The sequence below is a fragment of the Onychomys torridus genome, chromosome 6, assembly GCF_903995425.1.
Source record: "Onychomys torridus chromosome 6, mOncTor1.1, whole genome shotgun sequence".
Lineage (NCBI taxonomy): Eukaryota > Metazoa > Chordata > Mammalia > Rodentia > Cricetidae > Onychomys > Onychomys torridus.
In genome coordinates, this window is record NC_050448.1 from 35,289,308 (window position 1) to 35,308,512 (window position 19,205).

The 19,205-nt window shown below is 33.9% G+C and overlaps 1 protein-coding gene across 5 annotated transcripts in view; it reads right to left on the minus strand.

Annotated features, from left to right (window-relative positions):
* Nbea (neurobeachin) overlaps window positions 1-19,205 on the minus strand; it is a 551,973-nt gene that overhangs the window by 370,663 nt on the left and 162,105 nt on the right. For 3 of the 5 annotated variants that reach the window (XM_036189950.1, XM_036189951.1, XM_036189947.1), the window contains exons 24-29: window positions 18,907-19,060; window positions 13,645-13,653; window positions 11,541-11,721; window positions 10,164-10,294; window positions 5,956-6,063; window positions 478-646 (exon numbers count right to left, since the gene is read on the minus strand). In XM_036189950.1, the coding sequence (XP_036045843.1) occupies window positions 478-646; window positions 5,956-6,063; window positions 10,164-10,294; window positions 11,541-11,721; window positions 13,645-13,653; window positions 18,907-19,060 (752 nt within the window). The remainder of the gene's footprint in view (window positions 1-477; window positions 647-5,955; window positions 6,064-10,163; window positions 10,295-11,540; window positions 11,722-13,644; window positions 13,654-18,906; window positions 19,061-19,205) is intronic. The other 2 variants (XM_036189952.1, XM_036189948.1) reach the window with 1 other exon arrangement.

Sequence of the window (19,205 nt, forward strand, 5' to 3'; positions counted from 1 at the left end):
GAATTAAGTGTTCACTTAGGAGCCAAAAGAGAAGGAGGGGAGAGAGCAAAGAAGGGAGGGAGAGAATTTGAGTTAGGCTGTAAACATTAGTGTTTTACCTTTTTTTAAAACCTTGAGTAACTAACTATATGGGGACCTCCTATGCTTATAAAAGTTTCACAAGAAATGTGTTGAAAACCATGAGTCCCTAGTATATTTTTTTAAAAAAAATAGCATTACTAAATGATTTCTATTCATTAATGGGAAATAGTAGCCCAACGCTGCACTGGCACATGAGAATGATAGCAAATACGTACAGATATATCCAGTATATTTGTGTCAATCTACAAATACTGAATCATCATCTCTAGCAATTCTGTAAATGTCTGAAGTGTCTATGAGTAAGTACAGTTCAAACATGTATGCAAAAGTGTTAGAGAGTACGAAAGAGATAAATACTAGTGAAATGTCAAATAATGGAAAGCAAACACTAAGTACCTGTACTTGTTGGAGAATTGATTTCTTGTCTGATGTTTCTACCTGGTTGGCTCCCAGTTCTCGCAGTCTCTCTCTGGGGTTCTAATATGTCCCGATACTTAGATACCATCAGAACAGAGATGAAGTAAACAACAGCCAGAGCTAAGAACTGTGCCTGCTTGCTATCATCCTGTGTAAAATGAAAAGGCAGTTTGACACTCAAAATTTTTAAGATATAAATTCACAAAATATAAGAAACTATTTTTCTGTTATTTGACCTTAAACTTTTATTTAAAAGTTGCTGGGGCAGGGTGTGGGGATTTATGGTAGATCGGCAAGCGCAAGGATCTGGGTTCAGTCCTCAACTCAAAACCAACCAACCAAACAAACAAACAAAACAAAATAAAAGTTGCTGGGGGGAGGGTTAGGGAGATATCCCAGTAGTTAAAACCACTTGCTCCTCTTACAGAGGACCAGAGTTCAGTGCCTACCACCCACTATAGGGGGTTCACAACAATCCAAAACTCCATCTTCTGATGAACTGGCATGCTCTTCCAGCTTCTTTGGAGCCAGAATAAACAAACAAACAAACAAACAAACAAACAAAATAAAACGAACCTTCCTTCTTGGTGCCGGAATAGATAGAGAGATAGATAAATAGGTAGGTAGGTAGATAGATAGATAGATAAAATAAAATAAACCTTTGGAGCCAGCCCAGAGGGTTTAGTGGGCAAAGGTACATGCATTTGATCCTAGGCACCCACATGGTAGAATGAGACGCTATATATTGTCCTCTGACATTTGTCCATGCACTGTGGCAAGTGATAACATGTGAGGATATTGTGCACAATACACACATACACATACACACACACACAAATATAAATTCAAAGAAAATTAAGAGTTGATAACTAAATTATTTACTAAGTAGCCTGTTTAAGATACACACAAAATGCCTAAAATATTTCATCTGAGTTATAAGTTGAAATAATTTTAAAAGGTAATATAGTAAGATTGTGTTCAATATGCTACAAAATATCAGCCTTCTCTTACCATTTTTATCTGTATGAATTCCTTATAAAACATGCAGTTGAAAAAATTAATGTACTGAGTTTTTTTTTTTAAAAAAAAAACAGGATTTAAGCATTATAAATAAGAATAGTTAATAGAGAAAAATCACAACTAGAAAATACACTACTACCTGAGCAAGAGGCTATGTGGATTGAAGATGGCAGATATATATAAAAACAATGGCAATCATAAAATAAGAATTTCACGCATTCTCATTGTAAAACAGAATTTTATGTGTTAACATACGTGATGAATAATTAAAGTTCTGACTGCATTAACAGGTAAAAAAGATGTAAGAATCCAGTTTTTCTGGAAGGGCAAATGAATTCTCGAATACTACATATATTTGAGGGACTCATTTCCATATCTAATAATAAAACAGTGTTCTGCCAGAGTACAGTAAAGTAAGAAAAGGTCTGAAAAAAATAAGACAACCGTTTGAAGAGATATTGGGGTCTGGCAGGAAAGAAAACATTGTAGCAGGCTTCTTACCCGAAAATACAATGACCTGCCTATAGCCAAAGGCTGAGATAAGCATCTCTAGGAGAAATAACATAAAGGATGACTGGAAGACTTCTTAATATGTCCTTTATAGGCCATATCTTGTAAACGTTTTTGTTTGTTTGTTTGTTTGTTTTTTGGTGGGGGGAGGTTTTCGAGACAGGGTTTCTCTGTGTAGTTTTGGTGCCTATCCTGGATCTCTCTCTGTAGACCAGGCTAGCCTCAAACTCACAGAGATCTGCCTGCCTCTGCCTCCCAAGTGCTGGGATTAAAGATGTGCACCACTCCCGCCCCGACCACATCTTGTAAACTTTTGAGCAGCTAAATAAGATTGGTATTTCCAAATCAAAATATAGTGGGAAGCAACTGGTCAGCAGGACAGAAATAAGAAAAAGAAAAACTCATTCAATTCTAATTACTTCATTAATGAACAGTCTCTATATTTACTAGGTCATTTAAGCAAAATTCTAATATGATTCAGAATTTATGTACATTTGTCAGAAAGAAAACAAATGACAAATATTTACTGGTGATTTGCTATGAAGAAACAGACTAAGCATAGTAATGGAGAAAATGATAAAAACGTTAGAATTTATTCTGAAGTATTGTAAATGTAATCTTTCACATGCTATGAGTGACAAGAAACTTTATAGGGATATAAATTTTCATGAAGTGTTTCAAGTACAGACTGCTGTTATTTCCATGCAGATGGACTAGTACAAACAGAAGGGACAAAAAGTCAAACATTTAATCAGTTATTACAAATGAAAATGAAGTACAATTCAACTAACAAAAGACTCCATCCAAGAATGAATTCACACTCAGCCAAAGCTGTAATAGACCTTATTTCCCACAATGCTTCTGTTTCTACCACAGGAAATTCTGCTCCACACAACTGGAGAACATTCAATAAATATATGCGGAATCAATACAAGCTAAGCTATAAGCACCCCTATGAACTGTAGTGGTCGCCGAGTTCAAACAGCTCCTTCCCAACTGCAGGATTTCAAGCCAGTTGCACTGCTTATTTCCAGTTCTGTCTTTGGAAATAAAGTGCCATATATACATATATACACCCCAAGAATAACTAAATTTTACATAAATCAACTGATATTTAGAGGTATTTTATTATTATAAAGACATAAACTCTGTTTTTCCTGTCTGTGTATTCCTGGTTTTTTTTTCCCCAATGTGAATAAATAATATAACTGTTTAGTCCTGCAACTGCTTAAGATTTTAATGCACATACTGTTTGATGCAAAGCACTCCAGTACTTTTTGAAGGATTAAAATTCACTGAATTTTATATCATTTGAGATACAGGTGATCTATTAAAATCCAGTCTCTAATGAGGACAGCAAAAACAAAATGAATTCACTCATAATTTCAATCTATTTGAGAAATTTCAAATAAAGGCTTTCTTTCAAAATTAAATTTTCAGAAATCTTAAAAAAATTCTTTGTGTGTGATATGCATGTAGGAGTCAAAGGACAGCTCTCCTGCAGGTAAGTCTGTTCCCTTCTACCTTGTGGGATCTGGGGACTAAATCAGGCCATTATGCAAGCAAACACCTTCACCAGCTGCTGAGTCATCTAACTGATCAGATTTTTTATAAGCAATGTTTTGTGTTACCACACAGCAAATTCTTCTCCTACTATGCAGGTAATATATACTTTCTTCCACTGATCCCCACACCCTCAGAAGTCCTTAAAAAACACAATAATCCCAATCTCTAAATCTAAATGTGTACGTACACATACATTGTCTATTATACTAAAAATTTTACATGCTTGGAAAGCAAAACAGCCAAGAAATTTTTGAGAAGCACAAAAGCTCCTTCCATAACATTGCTGTCAAATAGTCAATTATTTGTCCTCTGAAAACACACACACACACACACACACACAGAGAGAGAGAGAGAGAGAGAGAGAGAGAGAGAGAGAGAGAGAGAGAGATAGATAATGTACATATGAATATTTCCTAAAACTGAATCTGAGGTCTGATACATTTCAGAAATTAAATAAACTAAATGTAACTGTTGTTTTATAAAACCTTTGAAACTAACATACTAACATTTGTAAAAACTAAGGCCCCAGGTTATTCCACGTGAGAGATGCATTTGTAAACTAGAAATATGATGAGAAAAGGGTAACACTCTTGATTCTACACATGTGTGCTGTCAATCTCACATAGACCTGCCTGATGCTTATCACTCAAGCACACTGTTGCATAACTACAAGTGTAAGTGCTGGGTGGTGGAATATTGGTATTGGAAAGTTTTTTCTTTTCCCTAACATAGTAGTAAAGAACTATACAAAAGGTTGTCCAATTTATCCTTATATAGCAAAGATTACAAAAAGAACCTGATTCCTCCATTCTTGCAATGCTAAACATTATCATTTAAGTTTTTAGTTCATTTAATACTGAAAATATGAAGTTTTCATTCTGTTATCCTCTGATGATACTTCTAATCATGTTGTTGATTTATATTACATGTTTTGTATTTATTGCTTGTCTGTTATGTTTTCCTATTTATCTATTTTGCTGTAATTTTCCATTTATTATAAGAATTAATATTTTTCTATCATACATCTACAGCATGAAACAACATAGCACATGGCTTAGACTTATCACAACCACACTATAAACAACAAAGCACTCCACTTAACTGATACATTTCAAACATACACTTCTTTAAACATTCCTTCAAGAATTAACTATAATTAAAACAACAGTATCTAATCTGGCTGGTTATAATGCCTATATTAAAAACTGCTATTATTGCTTAATCTGCTGTGAAACACTGTACTTATATACAATTCATACAAAGGTCTATCTTATTTTTAATTGCCTTGAGTAAGTAGTCATGGACTAGAGAGTTTCATTAAACCTTCCTTAAGCTATTTCTTTCTTTGAATGTTATTAATCCTTCTTTCTAATTCAGATTCCTACAGATACTATCATTTGTGACAGTAAGGGCCAGTGAGAGGGTTCAATGGGTAAAAGTTTTTTTACTACTCAGCCTGGAAATCTGAGTCCAATCCCTGGAACCCTCGGAAAGGTAAAGGGTAAGAATGGGCTCCACAAAGTTGTTCTAGGACCTCCACATGTACTCTGTGGTATTAACAACTCCCTTTAGATGCATGATGAGCACATGCATACACAATAATAATTAATATTTTTTAAATTAAAGAAAATGTCTTCCCATACCCAAAGGCAACTTTCATTAATACCTGATGAGATAACTTTTTATGTCTAATAAAAGAAATATTAAAAATAACAAAATATTCATTATTTGGAAATGGAGTAAAGAATATAAAAGGCAGGACCAGAGGACCTAAGATAAAGTCAAATTTAGTGTTCATATTCTCTAATCTTAGAATATGAAATAAATCTCAAAACTTACCATTTGTGTAAGCAACAGTGTGTGTACATGTATGTGTCTGCTTACCTGTGAGTGTGAATGTGGAGACCAGAGACTGATGCTGAATGCCTTCCATCACTCTTTTTTGAGACAGTTTCTCACTGGATCTGAGAAACCTTATCTACATCTTCAACACTGGAGTTACAGATGTGCAGCACCATACCTAGATCTACAAGGGTACTGGGGACCTGAATTCAGGTCCTCATGCTTCTGCATCAGGCACTTTACCCAGTGAGCTATTTCCCCAGCCAGCCCTGCATGCACACATATCATTTTTCAAAACTAAACTATCAATAAGCTCTTGGAAAAACTAATGTTCAACTATTTTACCATTAGAAGTATGAAATACATCCAGACAACAAGACAGTTGGTAGTGATAGCAATTCTTTGCAAATTGTACACTGCTTAACACAAATGACCATGAAAGTTGGTTTTACTGTTGTTGTTGTTACTGTTTGGTTTTTGTTTGTTTTGGCAAGGGAGCGAAGCAGCTGTATTACTCACCACATCTCGAAAGACAACAGCACGAAGACGATTGATGTCAACGTCCTGAAGAAGTCTATCCGGATCCTTGATAGGAGAAAGGTTACCTGGAACAGTTTCTAAGGGAGTCTTGGAAACAAAAAAGAGAATTATTAAGAAATACCATATTCCAGAAAATTATTGAGAAGCATCATTATAGTATTTTTTACATTAGGCTGATCTTCCCACACCATTTCTTGCACCCCCCGAACTAGAAATGAGTGACAACAAAACTGGCATGGGGCTCATTTTCTGTTCTCCTCTGCTTGTCACGCTTTCTCTGCTCTGAGTTCTTATCTGCTATCAACATAGGTGCCTCTATGAGCTCCTAAATGTAGGTGAGCTTGTGTAGTAAAAAAAAATATCTTGCCTTTCAGAAGAACTGAGTGCAAGTCTCTGCTATCTGGTTTAATGCTTGTTTCTAAAATTCCCAGTTAATAAATGTCTTTAATTCTCTTAATTTATCCATCATGCATATATATGTACTAGATAAATATATTGCTATGTAACATTAAGAAATTACAAATGTAGTTACTTCATGATCATTTTTAAAAGGTAAGCACTGAAACTTAGACCTAGTTCACTATAGTTGACAGACACTAGAGAATATACCAATGGAATGATTTTCTGTAGTTGAAGAAACAAAACTCTAAGGATTTTAGATAATATATCCATAACATAAATTATAAAGTGTACCAAGTTACTTTCAATTACTTGATGCGCTAAGTAAGAATGCTATGGACTAAATCTGACAATGTGTGTGTGCGTGTGTGCGTGTGTACGTGTGTGCGTGTGTGTGTGTGTGTGTGTGTGTGTGGCAAATGCAAGTTTTGCACGTAACAGTTATTTATGTGCTTGCTGTCTAACTCCTAATTCCCCACAGATGCCACTGTGTGTTCCACCCCTTAAGGGAGGCCATGAAGCTCCTGTGAACATGGTATAGAAAAAAGTTCAGTATCCAAGGCATATAGTTACACAGTTCCCATTAAAATCATCAAGTTTATCCACTCTATGTGAAATTATAACTGCTACAAAATTCAACTAGATCACCTAAATGTTAGCCTAATACTTCTAGCATTGGATAATTAGAAAAACTTGCATATAGTATATGGACTAGATAAATCGATAGTACATGTAGAAAAACTAGAGACATTTTAATATATGTACCATTTTACAAAGGTTCTCTTAATCCCAGTTGACCTTGGAAAGGTTATGTGAGGACAAGTTTAAATAGTTGCTCCTGTGTTTACACAATATGAAAATGAGGCTCCATGGAGATACAGCACTCATGCAAGTGTGTACAGATTTGTACCAGAGAGCCCTTTTGCTAGATTAAAAATCAACTATGGTTTACTGCCTAAAGTGCCTTGTATGAAATGCATGCATAAAAATAGCATCACTTGTTTTTATTCTCTGTACAGATATACTTGCTAACAGGTCATATATTTTTTCTAATATTCCTGTATCACCACTTATCTACTTTTCATTGCCCAGCCTCTAGCCAGAGACACACTCACTAACTCAACTAAACAACACAGATTTCTGTCTCATTGAGTATGCTGTTATATAACACAAGAAGAAGAACACTTAGTTTGAAGATTCTGTTTATTTGGTAAGAAAAATACAGGCTCCCTGGTTGTTGGTTCAGACTCTGTGAGTTCCTATGAACCAGGTTAGTTGTTTCTGTGGGTTTTCGTGTGATATCCCTCCTACAATTGTAGGATGGCTCCTCAAAATCCTTCCCTCTATTCAGTAGGATTACCTGAGCTTGGCCTAATGTTTGGCTGTGGGTCTCTATTTCTGTTTCCTTCAGTTACTGGATGAAGGCTCTCTGATGACAGTTGGGGTAGTCACCGATCTAGGACCTACCTAAGCCTGCTACATGTGTGTGATAGCTGTGTAGCTTGTTCTAGTTGTGGTGCTCCTAGCAGTAGGAGCAGGGGCTGTCCTTACTGCTTTGGCTGGCTCTTGGGACCCTACTCCTCATACTAGACTGCCTTGCCCAGCCTTAATACAGGGGATGTGCTTAGTCTTACTGCAACTTGATATGCCACGCTTTGTGGATACTCATGGGAGGCCTGCCCCTTTCTGAACAGAAACAGCATAGTAGATTGGGTGGTGGAAGTGAATGGGAGGAGAGGAAGGAGGAGAAACTGTGGTTGAGAAGTAAAATAATTCAATAAAAAAAGGAAAGAAAAGTATAGGCACAGTCAAGCCCTAAGCCTCTCCCAAGCAGTGAATTAGTTACACTCTTCGAAGTGTTAGGAGAAGCGAGTGGCACCAGTAGCACCTGAATGTTCACCTCACCCCGGGAACCTCTATGTACTTTAATATATTATTTTTGCATTTTATTAAACAAACATCATAAAAGTTAGGATTCTCATTCACTTTAAAATACTGAATAACTGAGACATGGAAGATAAGGAAATTTGTCTCAGAATTCTCTCTAGGCTAAGTAGCAGAAGCCAGAATACACCTCAGAAACATTTCTTTACAACCTACAGTACCACAAATGCTCTGAAGGCACAGAGATGAACAAGATATGGTCACCACCCTCTAGTAACCAGCCCTTTAATATGTCTATGTAGTGAATATGAGCCAGACTCCTGATACATTAATACTTCCCAAGCAATGCAGATCTGTGGTGGGTATTGTGTTCCCTGAAATATTGTGTGTTCCCCGAAATAAACATATCTGGGGTCAGAGAACAGACAGCCACTAGAACAGAGCCAGAAATGGTGGCTAGAAAATGGGAAGAGTAAGCCATAACAGAAGTTGGGCAGTGGTGGTACACACCTTTAATCCCAGCACTTGGGAGGCAGAGCTAACTGGATCTCTGAGTTCAAGGCCACTATAGAAACAGCTAAGCATAGTGACCCACGCCTTTAATCCCAGAAACATAACCTTTAACCCCAGGGAGTGGGGGCAGAAAGAGAAAGATATTTAAGGCGTGAGGGCCAGGAACTAAGAAGAAAAAAGCATGTAGTGAGTAAAGCATTCGGCTGGTTAAGCATTCAGGCTTTGGAGCACAGTTCAGCTGAGAGCCATTGGGATGAGGATTCAGAAGCTTCCAGCCTGAGGAAACAAGACCAGCTGAGGAACTAGCAAGGTGAGATAACTGTGGCTTGTTCTGTGTCTCTGATCTTCCAGCAATCACCCCAATAACTGGCCTCGGGTTTGAGTTTTATTAATAAGAATTTTTAAGATTCCTACTACACAGATCACTATGGAGTCTTGTCAGCAGTAAAATAATATGTGGATCATATTTCTTTGATAGCAGTGAACAAGAAAAGAAGCTGAAACACTTAAATAACTAACAGACTTTATGCATGTGCAAGTGGCTTAGCAGAAATTAGAGCAACACAGAGGCATGGAACTTAGAAAGCCAATTAAGTTTGTTCAACTGTTGAATAAAAAATTACTGTGTCGATGCTGAACATTTAATTACAAGTGCAGTGAGTGATAGAGACATGCTGGTTTTACTGAAACCATCAGAGGAGCTGTCCCTAGACCAGTGCACAGTAATGGTGTCAAAAAACTGTGACCTGAGAAAGCAGCATCTAAGATGACCTACATGAATGTATTTAAGAAGGGTAAAATATATGGAAAAGTACTTCAAGATAAAGAAATTATATAAAAGTTTAAGAAGTCAAAATCTTTAGATGAGTTAAATGAGGTATACTATATATATGAAAGGTCACAATTGAGATGTGGAATTAAGTGCAGAGCACTCATACAAACCTTCAAAGCCTTGAGGCTCCACATGATGTCATGGGTCAGTTAAACACAAGAAGAAAACTCATTTGTACAAGTATTGCTAGTATATTCCAAACTACTAAATACCATTCATTCATTTCATGGGCAGTCAATAACTAGTTTTTCACCCAAAGCTCATCCATTTAAAAATGGGCTTTGCTCATAGGCTGACCTATGATGTAACTATTTAAAACAGAAATCTCCATTGCTATGTGCCAATGCAATTCTTAAGAACCCTATCAGTAGAAATTACTAGTATCTTCTTCAATAACATACAAGTAAAAATCTAAAGAGGTTAGCTAACCTTGCAGATACAACCAAGAAGCACAGAAGCCAGCACCAGGTCATCACACCTATGTCATTTTATAGATCCTGTTACATTGTTCTCACTAGTGAAAAAGGGACTGCATATTACAGAGGAAATGGTGTATTACCTTGGATGCTGCTGTGGCAGTCACACTTTGGGGAGCTTCCTGAGGTTTACTGCTTCCATGGGAAGATTTGTTTCCCCTGTCTCTCTGTCTCTGTCGACATTCTAAACAGTTTCTCACAGCTACACAACAAACTAAGAAACCAGAAAGATATTAACATAAATTGTTGACATGGCTATAATGAAAAATGTTTTAAATTTATTTATTTTTCTTTGGATTTCCTTTTCTGCCATAGATTATTATTTTTAAAATTAGATAAATTTAAATTATGAAATATAATAATTAAGGTTCAATACCCATAGAATATATATTAAATAAAATTCTCATGTACTCCCAAGTCAAAAGAAACAGATCACCATAGCCTTTCAAACTCCCAAAATAACTCTTCCTAATTCTATAATCTTCTATCAGTCACTATTAAAAATGTTCTGTATCACTAAAAATTTTAGCAACTTGAAATGTCTATGGGAAATGTTGGGGAGACAATATAGTGGGTAGGAGCTTTTGCTGTACAGGTATAGGCACCTGAAGTCAAATTCCTCATATAAAAAGGTCACTTACACTTGTAACCCTAGTAAGATAAGAGGACATTCTAACTCCAGGTGCAGTGAGAGAATATTTCAAAGGAATAAAGTGATAGAGAAGGATATTGAACATTATCTTCTGACTTTCACACATGAATGCACTGGTAGGCATACACACACATATACAAACAAACATATATACACATATGCTATACATATACACAATCATACATACATTCACAAATTAATATCAACCTTTAAAATGTTTAATAATAAGGCTCTGACTTTACTTCACCTTTCTTAGTGATTCTACAGAGTACACCTTCTCATTTCAGACATTATCCACTCTAAGGGTTGTAATAGCTCTGCACAGCAGAAAGAGTTTACACTCCTTGTTACTAGCATGCAATCATTATTATAGGAAACATACAGATTTTGGGCTACTGTTTCTCTAACTTCCTTTCTGTCTTCCTTTGGTAATTAATGCAGGCCATTAGACTCATGCCTCTCCTATTCTAGGTAAGGGCTTTGCTATTCATTGTGTCCTCAGTTGTTTGCAGGCCAAGGACATAAACAAGGTTCACCAAGTGATTTACATTAAAATCACTTCAATGGTAAATACCAGTTTTACTGATCTTTAGATAATTCTAAATATGTCTGACTATATTTGAAGCAATAAATGATTCCATGCAGTCTCCACTAAGAAGATACAAGTTTTTAAAACTGAGCAATCCTGGGGATTACAAGACAGTTACTAAGCTGCAGATTCACCAACCTGAATCAGTGCTTTCTATACCTCAGAGCTACACCAGTTATCTTAATTACACAGTGTGAACCACTGCCTTAGCATACTTACCTAGCCGTAGGCACTGTCTCATTAATCCTCCAGAAGACATGTTTTTTTCAGCTTCAATCTCACTAAAATTGAGAGAGCTGGCAAACACAAGGACATCAACCATAGCCATGAGGCGGCTGAGGAACGTCACTGCTGTCTCTGCTGACATGCCTTGTGTCACTTCAATGTTTTCCAATTCAGTCTTTAAAAAAGGAGAGTTATTCTTGTTTAAAATTGGGAAATGTGGTACATGATATATACACTACAGGTAAAAAGAAGTATAGAAAGCTTACATAAGAATATTGAAAATAAATTAATAATACCTATCATAAGACTTTGTCAAATTTTGTTTCCCTACTCACTATTCTTAAATTAAAAAGCCCATTTTAAAATTAGTATTAATTTAAATACTGTATTAGTTGAAGAAAGAACTTCATATAATTTCACAAAGATACTTAGAGACAATCATACATATGTTCTTATTCTTGTTTTAGTATAAAAGAGGTATAAAATTGGCCTTTCCTAAAGTCTTCATTTCCATTTACAAATGAATATTTTCTTTTCTTACAGATATAATGAATAAAGGGAACGATACACAGAAATTTTCTTTCCTGTCAAATGAGATGACTATCAAAACTAGAATACATACTACTGACTTATCTATTTAGAATCATAAACTGAAACACTAAGGATTTCAATGTGTGCTATAAGACTAAGGTCGAAAAGACCAAAGGATTGCTCCTTTAGATACCTAGCTGATAAGCTATGAAACTCTCATTGTAGAGGGAGGAAGGAGCATTGTTAAGCTGAAAGTTAGATTTCACTAAAATATTCTCTATAATAAAATGTTATTTCCTGCTTTCAGAAGGAATATTAAAATCTATTTTGTTTCTCAGAATGTGTAACTCCATAAGTTATGAGTAATGGCAACATTTCTTCATTTTTCATTCTGTACTAATAACACTATAATGATTTTGATTTTCTCATAACTAGAATTAATTTTCTTAGTGTCAGAAGGAGCAAAGAAAAGATATGCTTTGTAAATAAGAATTCTGTCAAAGTTTCTGAAAATGGGCAAACTACCCATACTGACTTATCTTTAACCAAATGGTAAAGTCAAGCACATGGTAGATGCATGGAATAGCTTCCTGTTCCTACTGACTTTCACACTGTCTCTGGAAATGCTTCTGCTTACCTATTTGTGCTTCACTGCAGACACAGCATCAAATTAAACAGCTGTGACCAGAGCTTAACGGTTAGAAGAAAAGAATTCATTGTAAATCTATTTTCAATTATTCTAGGATGAAACACTAGCCATTGCTATACATCAGTCAAGAGTTCTTAATAACTTTTTAATAAACTAGAATTCAGTATCTCTGGAGATATGTTCTTAAATTCTTCATTATTTTAAATTGTTGAAATGTTGAGAGCCCTACCTCACAGTATTACTGCTTTATTTTCCAGTTGGAATCTACAAAACTAACCAGTGAAATATGCTATAATTTTGAAGTAGTGAATCAAAAAAAAAATCAAGTAAATAATTATTAAGTTGTCCATATAAATATGCTTTAATTTTGAAGTAGTGAATCAGAAACAAATATTAAATATATAAATATTAAATTGTCCATATAATTTGACAAACTTATTCTACAAAATATCAAAATAGAAATAAAAGGTATTCTTAACATGAATAATAATCTAGAAAATGATTCTTATTCCATTCTGTTAATATAATTTACAAACATGATACTATATAAGTATCCTATAATAAAATTCATTTAATATAATTCTCACTAAATCTTTATATATATATATATATCATATATATGATATATAAGATATATATATCTTATCTAATTTCCTGTGATTGGAATTTAAATCTCACTGCACATAGAAATCTATTTACATTACTTTCATTATATTATGATATTTATTGTAGTGAATAATAAAACAAATACATCAGTGTATTGGGAAAATAATCCTTTTAATGAATTTTTAATACACAAAGATATGTCTGATTAAAAGATGATATGAAAACTCAAATTATAACCAAGTAAAATTTTCATAATTAAAAATAAAATTTAAAAATAAAAAACCTAAAAATTACTGCAAAAGTAATACTAACCTTAGAACCCTGGACATGCATTAGACAAAACAGACAACAGACCAAAAAAGTACAAGAAAAAGGAAATTATTAAAATTAAATGAAAATACATGTAAAATTGAAACACAAAATAACACTTTAAAATTATATTATTTTATTAAAAACAAAATTCTCAGAATAAATATTCATTTTATAAGGTACATAATTATATGTAAGGTTAAATATGAAACATTTAAATTTCAACTTATTTTTGTTTGAATAACTGCCCCCAAATATATTCATGTGAGTATAGCAAATATAAGAGAAAGAATGCAAATTCTATTTTATATAAAAAGTATCTTTTCCTAGCAGATGATTAATGAGACATTTTAAAGAGCGAACATAGAATGCCTCTGTTCAAACTCTAACTCAGTTGAACTTGAGCAGAAATGACTCAGGGAAATCAGCGTTTTTCTTACAACAACTATCTAGACTTTTTCCATGAGGAAATCATATTATAATTAATTTTTCTCAAATATTCAGAACGCTTCCTATACAAAATTAAAACATTTATGCCATTACAACTTAAAATTCACTTTGTGTAAGAAAATAACTCACTGGTACACTATTAAGCTATGATATGAGCTTAGGTGGCTGCATATCTAAAAGTTTCAGGGCCTTGTTAAGAATCAGTTCTATATAATAAAAATATTATAGACCCCCCCCCAACAAAACTACAAAATCCCAATTCCTTGAGTTTTTACAACAAATAAATGTGATTATAAATGTGAAAATATGCCATTTTCATGGGCATATTCACTGGGGAAATATACAGAAGAACCGTGAGACTACCTCTAGGATAATTACTATGAGATGAACTACATCAAACCCAAAAGTCTCACATTTCCACCCTACATCCTGTTACTAAATGACTGTAACTAAGACTGTCATCATGCCTGACATAGAAGAAAAGCTTGCTTTCCTTCTCTATGATGATACATTATTTGAAGAACCAGAAATGTCATTTCTATTATTTTCCTGGACAGAAAAAAATTAAACCACATTTGACACTGTGTTCTGATGGTTGACTAATATGGTCAACTTAAAATTTTGAGTGTTTGTTGGGCAGTGGTGTTGGTCACCAGGCGGTAGTTCCGTACGCCTTTAATCCCAGCACTCAGAAAGTAGCAGGTGGATCTCTGAGTTTGAGGCCAGCCTGGTCTACAAAGCTAGTTCCAGGACAGCCAGAGCGACACGAAGAAACTATGTCTCAAAAAGCCAAAATGAAAAAAAAAAAAAATCTTGAATGGATCACAACACAATGTGAAGGAATGTATGACTGACAATGTTCTTTGCTTTTCCATGTTTCCCTCCAATTCTCTGCCTTCATTCATAACTAACTTGAACACTGTGGTAGGAAATAAAGTAAGTAATTCAACTGACTAGTCCTGGAAAACTTAACTCAAAAACTCAACAAAATAGTATCCCCTCCACAAAGCAAACACTGATCAAACTGCATAGCAAGTGGTCCAATTTTATTTGTTTGTTTATTTCTTTATAGATCAAGTCTCACTGCATAGCGCTGGTAGTCTGGAACTCACTATGTAGACCAGGGTGGCCTCAAACTCACAAACAACTGTAATGACACTGGCTTTTGCTTCTGCGATCTGGGAATGAAGGCATGCACCATCATGCTGCGTCAAGTGTCTTAATTTTATCCTGAATATTAAGGTTAAAACTACTGGTTTAATTTTATTTAAAACATTTTTGTGACTTATTTACAATAATACACAGTTTTAAATAACACAAGTATCTAAAACCTCAATAAATATTGCTTTTTTAGGTTGCTTACTATAATACAAGCCATGTGCATCTCTAGTCTTAAAGTCTACATTAAGCCATCTCCTTACAGGTTAAGATTAATTAAAGAGTTCAAATCTTTCTTTCAGAACAATGACACTCTACAAATAATTCAGAAATGTTTTCCTACTACACACACTGCTGCCGTCATTTACAGTTTCAGGGAGGAAACAGACCACTTCGGATGGGCAGTCACTTAGAAATAGCAAAGAAAAAAACTGTTTCTGGTTGAGTACCTTGCTATCAAAATGGATTATCAATAATAACTATATTATCTCAAACATTCTAATTCTAGCATTTTATAAATGAAAGGCTTTTAAAATAAACTGGGATTATTATTCCATCAAACAATATGTAAAAAAGGGAGTTATTGAAGGAATTCAAGAAAGTTTGAAGAGGCTTCCCAACCTCATATATGTCTCATCTATTACCAAATTTAATTTTCAAACACTTTCTTTGGGATACATATAATTATTATCCTTTAGCCAATTAAACAAAGGTTGAGGCCATGCCTAGCAAATGATAAAGCCCACACGGAAGCAAAGATTGATCTCATACTAAGGTTAATACCATTTCTAGTTAATCTAAACTTGGCAAAAATTCATATCTGAGTTTCACTGAAAAATAAGTCTGTTTCTGAGAAGCAGACTATGAACAGAAAATTATTTACCTTGAAAAGTAAAAAGGCTACTTCTGGGTTAAGCTTTAGGTTGTTACTCTTAAAATAGGGGACTACAAAAAAGATTTCGCATTCTACTTCTGCTTATCATTTTAAAGTTTAATATAGTTGTACATTAAAAATGTCTACTGACAAAAAAGTAAAAAAGTATGTATCTTCTAAGAGATAACTACATTTGCTAAAAAAAGTTTATTATACTTAAAAAAGAAAGAATTCTATAATAATGTTTTTATATATATCCCTGTGTTATTCTTGTTTTATGAACAGCATATACAATGTCAGTGTCTCATACCATGTAGCTTTTAGGATAAACCTATTCAACTTCCACTCAGCTCAGTTCAGCAGATGGCTATAAGACCTAAAGTATTTACTATCTAGCTCCACACAGAAAGTTTGCCAGCTACTACTGTCAGAGCTATCATTTACTCCCAGATATTAAGAAATACAAAACTTCACAGACATGAAAATCTAAAAAAGATATATGCATTATTAAAATCCCCAGGACACTAAGACAACAGTGTCGAGTGTTTCTGCTTCATGCATTGGAGCCGATACTCTGATGCTCCCATATGACAGTGTCCTTTTGGTAAATCAGAACAACCCTAGTGTCTCCTCCCTCTCACCTGTTCCAGAACTCTTGAGGTTTTGTACTTGGTAGTTTTGAGCTGAAAAGCTCATATTTTCAGTGTGGGTTTCATTCTTTATTCAGGCTTCTCCCTCCTTTTCCCACTATATAGCAAGAATACTAAACAATCCAGTAACACTAAAAGAAAATAATATCCTTCACATTTCCACATTATATAGAAAGCATGAGAACAAATATAGATGTTTCTTTTTAAAGAGTTATAAAACAGTTACATATATATTATATAACATATATATAACTTTCTTTAAAAAGAAACATACTTATATATTTATATTATATATTAGATATATTTGTTTTAATAATAACAATAAACCTGTTTATTATATTATATAAAATATATTTATGTTATATAAATATATAAAATCAAGTGTGTTGCATAACCAAGTATAAGTACAATCAGTTAATGGACCAATTAACAGAAAATAAAGACAAAAAATTTTCAGCAATAAAATTAACTTCCAAATCTGCTCAGAACAATCTAAATAATAGGCAAACTATTATTTTAAAGCCCCAAACTACAGTGGTCAAAACTGTATATGCAAGTATTCTTATTAATCAAACTTTAAAATGCCAGTATCTTAACTTTGTTTTTGTTAATTTAAAAATAAGCTATATTGAGTGTTAAAGTAGTATACATAACAGGTTTATGAGTTACTGAATTTATTTAATACTTTATTAATATGAATATTTGACACTAAAATTCTGAAGATATTTAGTAATGTGGATATTTCAAACCTCTGCAAATTTTGATAACTTTTTACTAAATTATTTTATAGAATGATCATTTTGTTCTGCACAAAAGTGTAAAAACATTCAATATTTATATTAAAGTAAATATAGTCTCTAAAATTTCCTGAAAACAAATGACAATTACATGATTCCACACAGAAAGCATTGTATTTAGTTTTTGATTTATAGAAAATGCAGCACCCTCCCTGTCTTAATGTAAGAATGCAGTTAACCAGAATTTAGTATACATCACTAAGGGAAAGTAGAGACAGGGCAGAAGGGATGACAGACCAATGTTAGGCATCAACCTTTTTCACATATCATCAACTCTTTGTAGTGTTATTCCCGGGCCATTTTCATGGTTTGGGTACTATTTAATTCCACAGGACCACATTGCTGATCTGTCCTTTTGCACTGCTCCCAAACAAGCCAGCATGCTGGATGAATTCATCAGGAACACAGGTATGTATGTGTGCCTGGAGGAAGTGTGTGAGGTTACAGTCTGTTGCAGCTAATATTTTAACTTCGGTGCTATTCCAGCAGACAGAGTGAGATGAAGAGCCATTTAGGAAAGTCATGTTACTGACAAAATAAAGTCTGGATCAATTTAGAAAAATTCCTCACTAAGCAATAGACATGTTAATAAATCACAGGGTTGTCTGTGGTTCTGAGGATTACAAAAGAGTTTCTTATGAGAAGCAGCAAGATGGGCCGCAAGCCAAGTGGAATTCTATATTCTTTCCCATCTAATCAAGTTACACCTAAATAGAGTTATTCTGACATAAGTCAAAGATACTTTTTTAAAAAAATTGTGACTCTGGAAATCAAACCAAATAATGACAAATGCTAGGCAGGAGTACTGCCACTCAGCTACAGACACACCAGCCTAGAACTAAATATATCTATAAGATGAAAATTACATATAACTTAACACTGGTCTGCTGTATTTTTAAAAGACAGATATGATCAATATTAAATGCTTCCCAAATTGATGTTAGTATTTTTCATGTTTTATAAAGAAAGAGAAATAGATATTTTTAATAGAAAATTGGTAATTAAGGTTATATTACATTACAAATGGACTTTAACAGCTTACTATATAAGATTTAAAGAGATATACAACATATAAAAGTTAAAAAAAATATTTCTAATTGTAGTTCTTCTTAAAAGATTTCACCAGAAATAACTGAGAAATACTCTAATAAATATACACAATAGTACACAAATACTGGTAAATAAAATAGACTGGAATATAAATCTAATGAATGGCTTATGATTTCCTGTAGGAGACACTGCTAAAAATCCGTTTGTTTCCTGTATTTGAAATGACTGGAATCCTCAACTCATGTCATTACAAAATATAACCACTAGGTGGAGGTAAAGAACTTACAGTTGGTGATGTAGCTGCTGAGAGCAAAGGTAAAATTCCTCCACAGGCAATGATGATGTTGTCTACCATTTGGGAAATGAGGTGAATTGTGTTATGTACAAAAATAATGTTTTCATTGCTGTTGACAAAATCCATTACAGACTTTGTAGAATGGCTGAAACAGAAAAACCACATTTATTACCTTCATGTTAATGTAAGGGGTTTAGACACTTTATTCAGAATAAAAATTTTTAAATGAAAACAATTAGAAGATAGAGAAGTGCTAGACAAATTTAAAATGGAATTATTAGAGCAAAAAC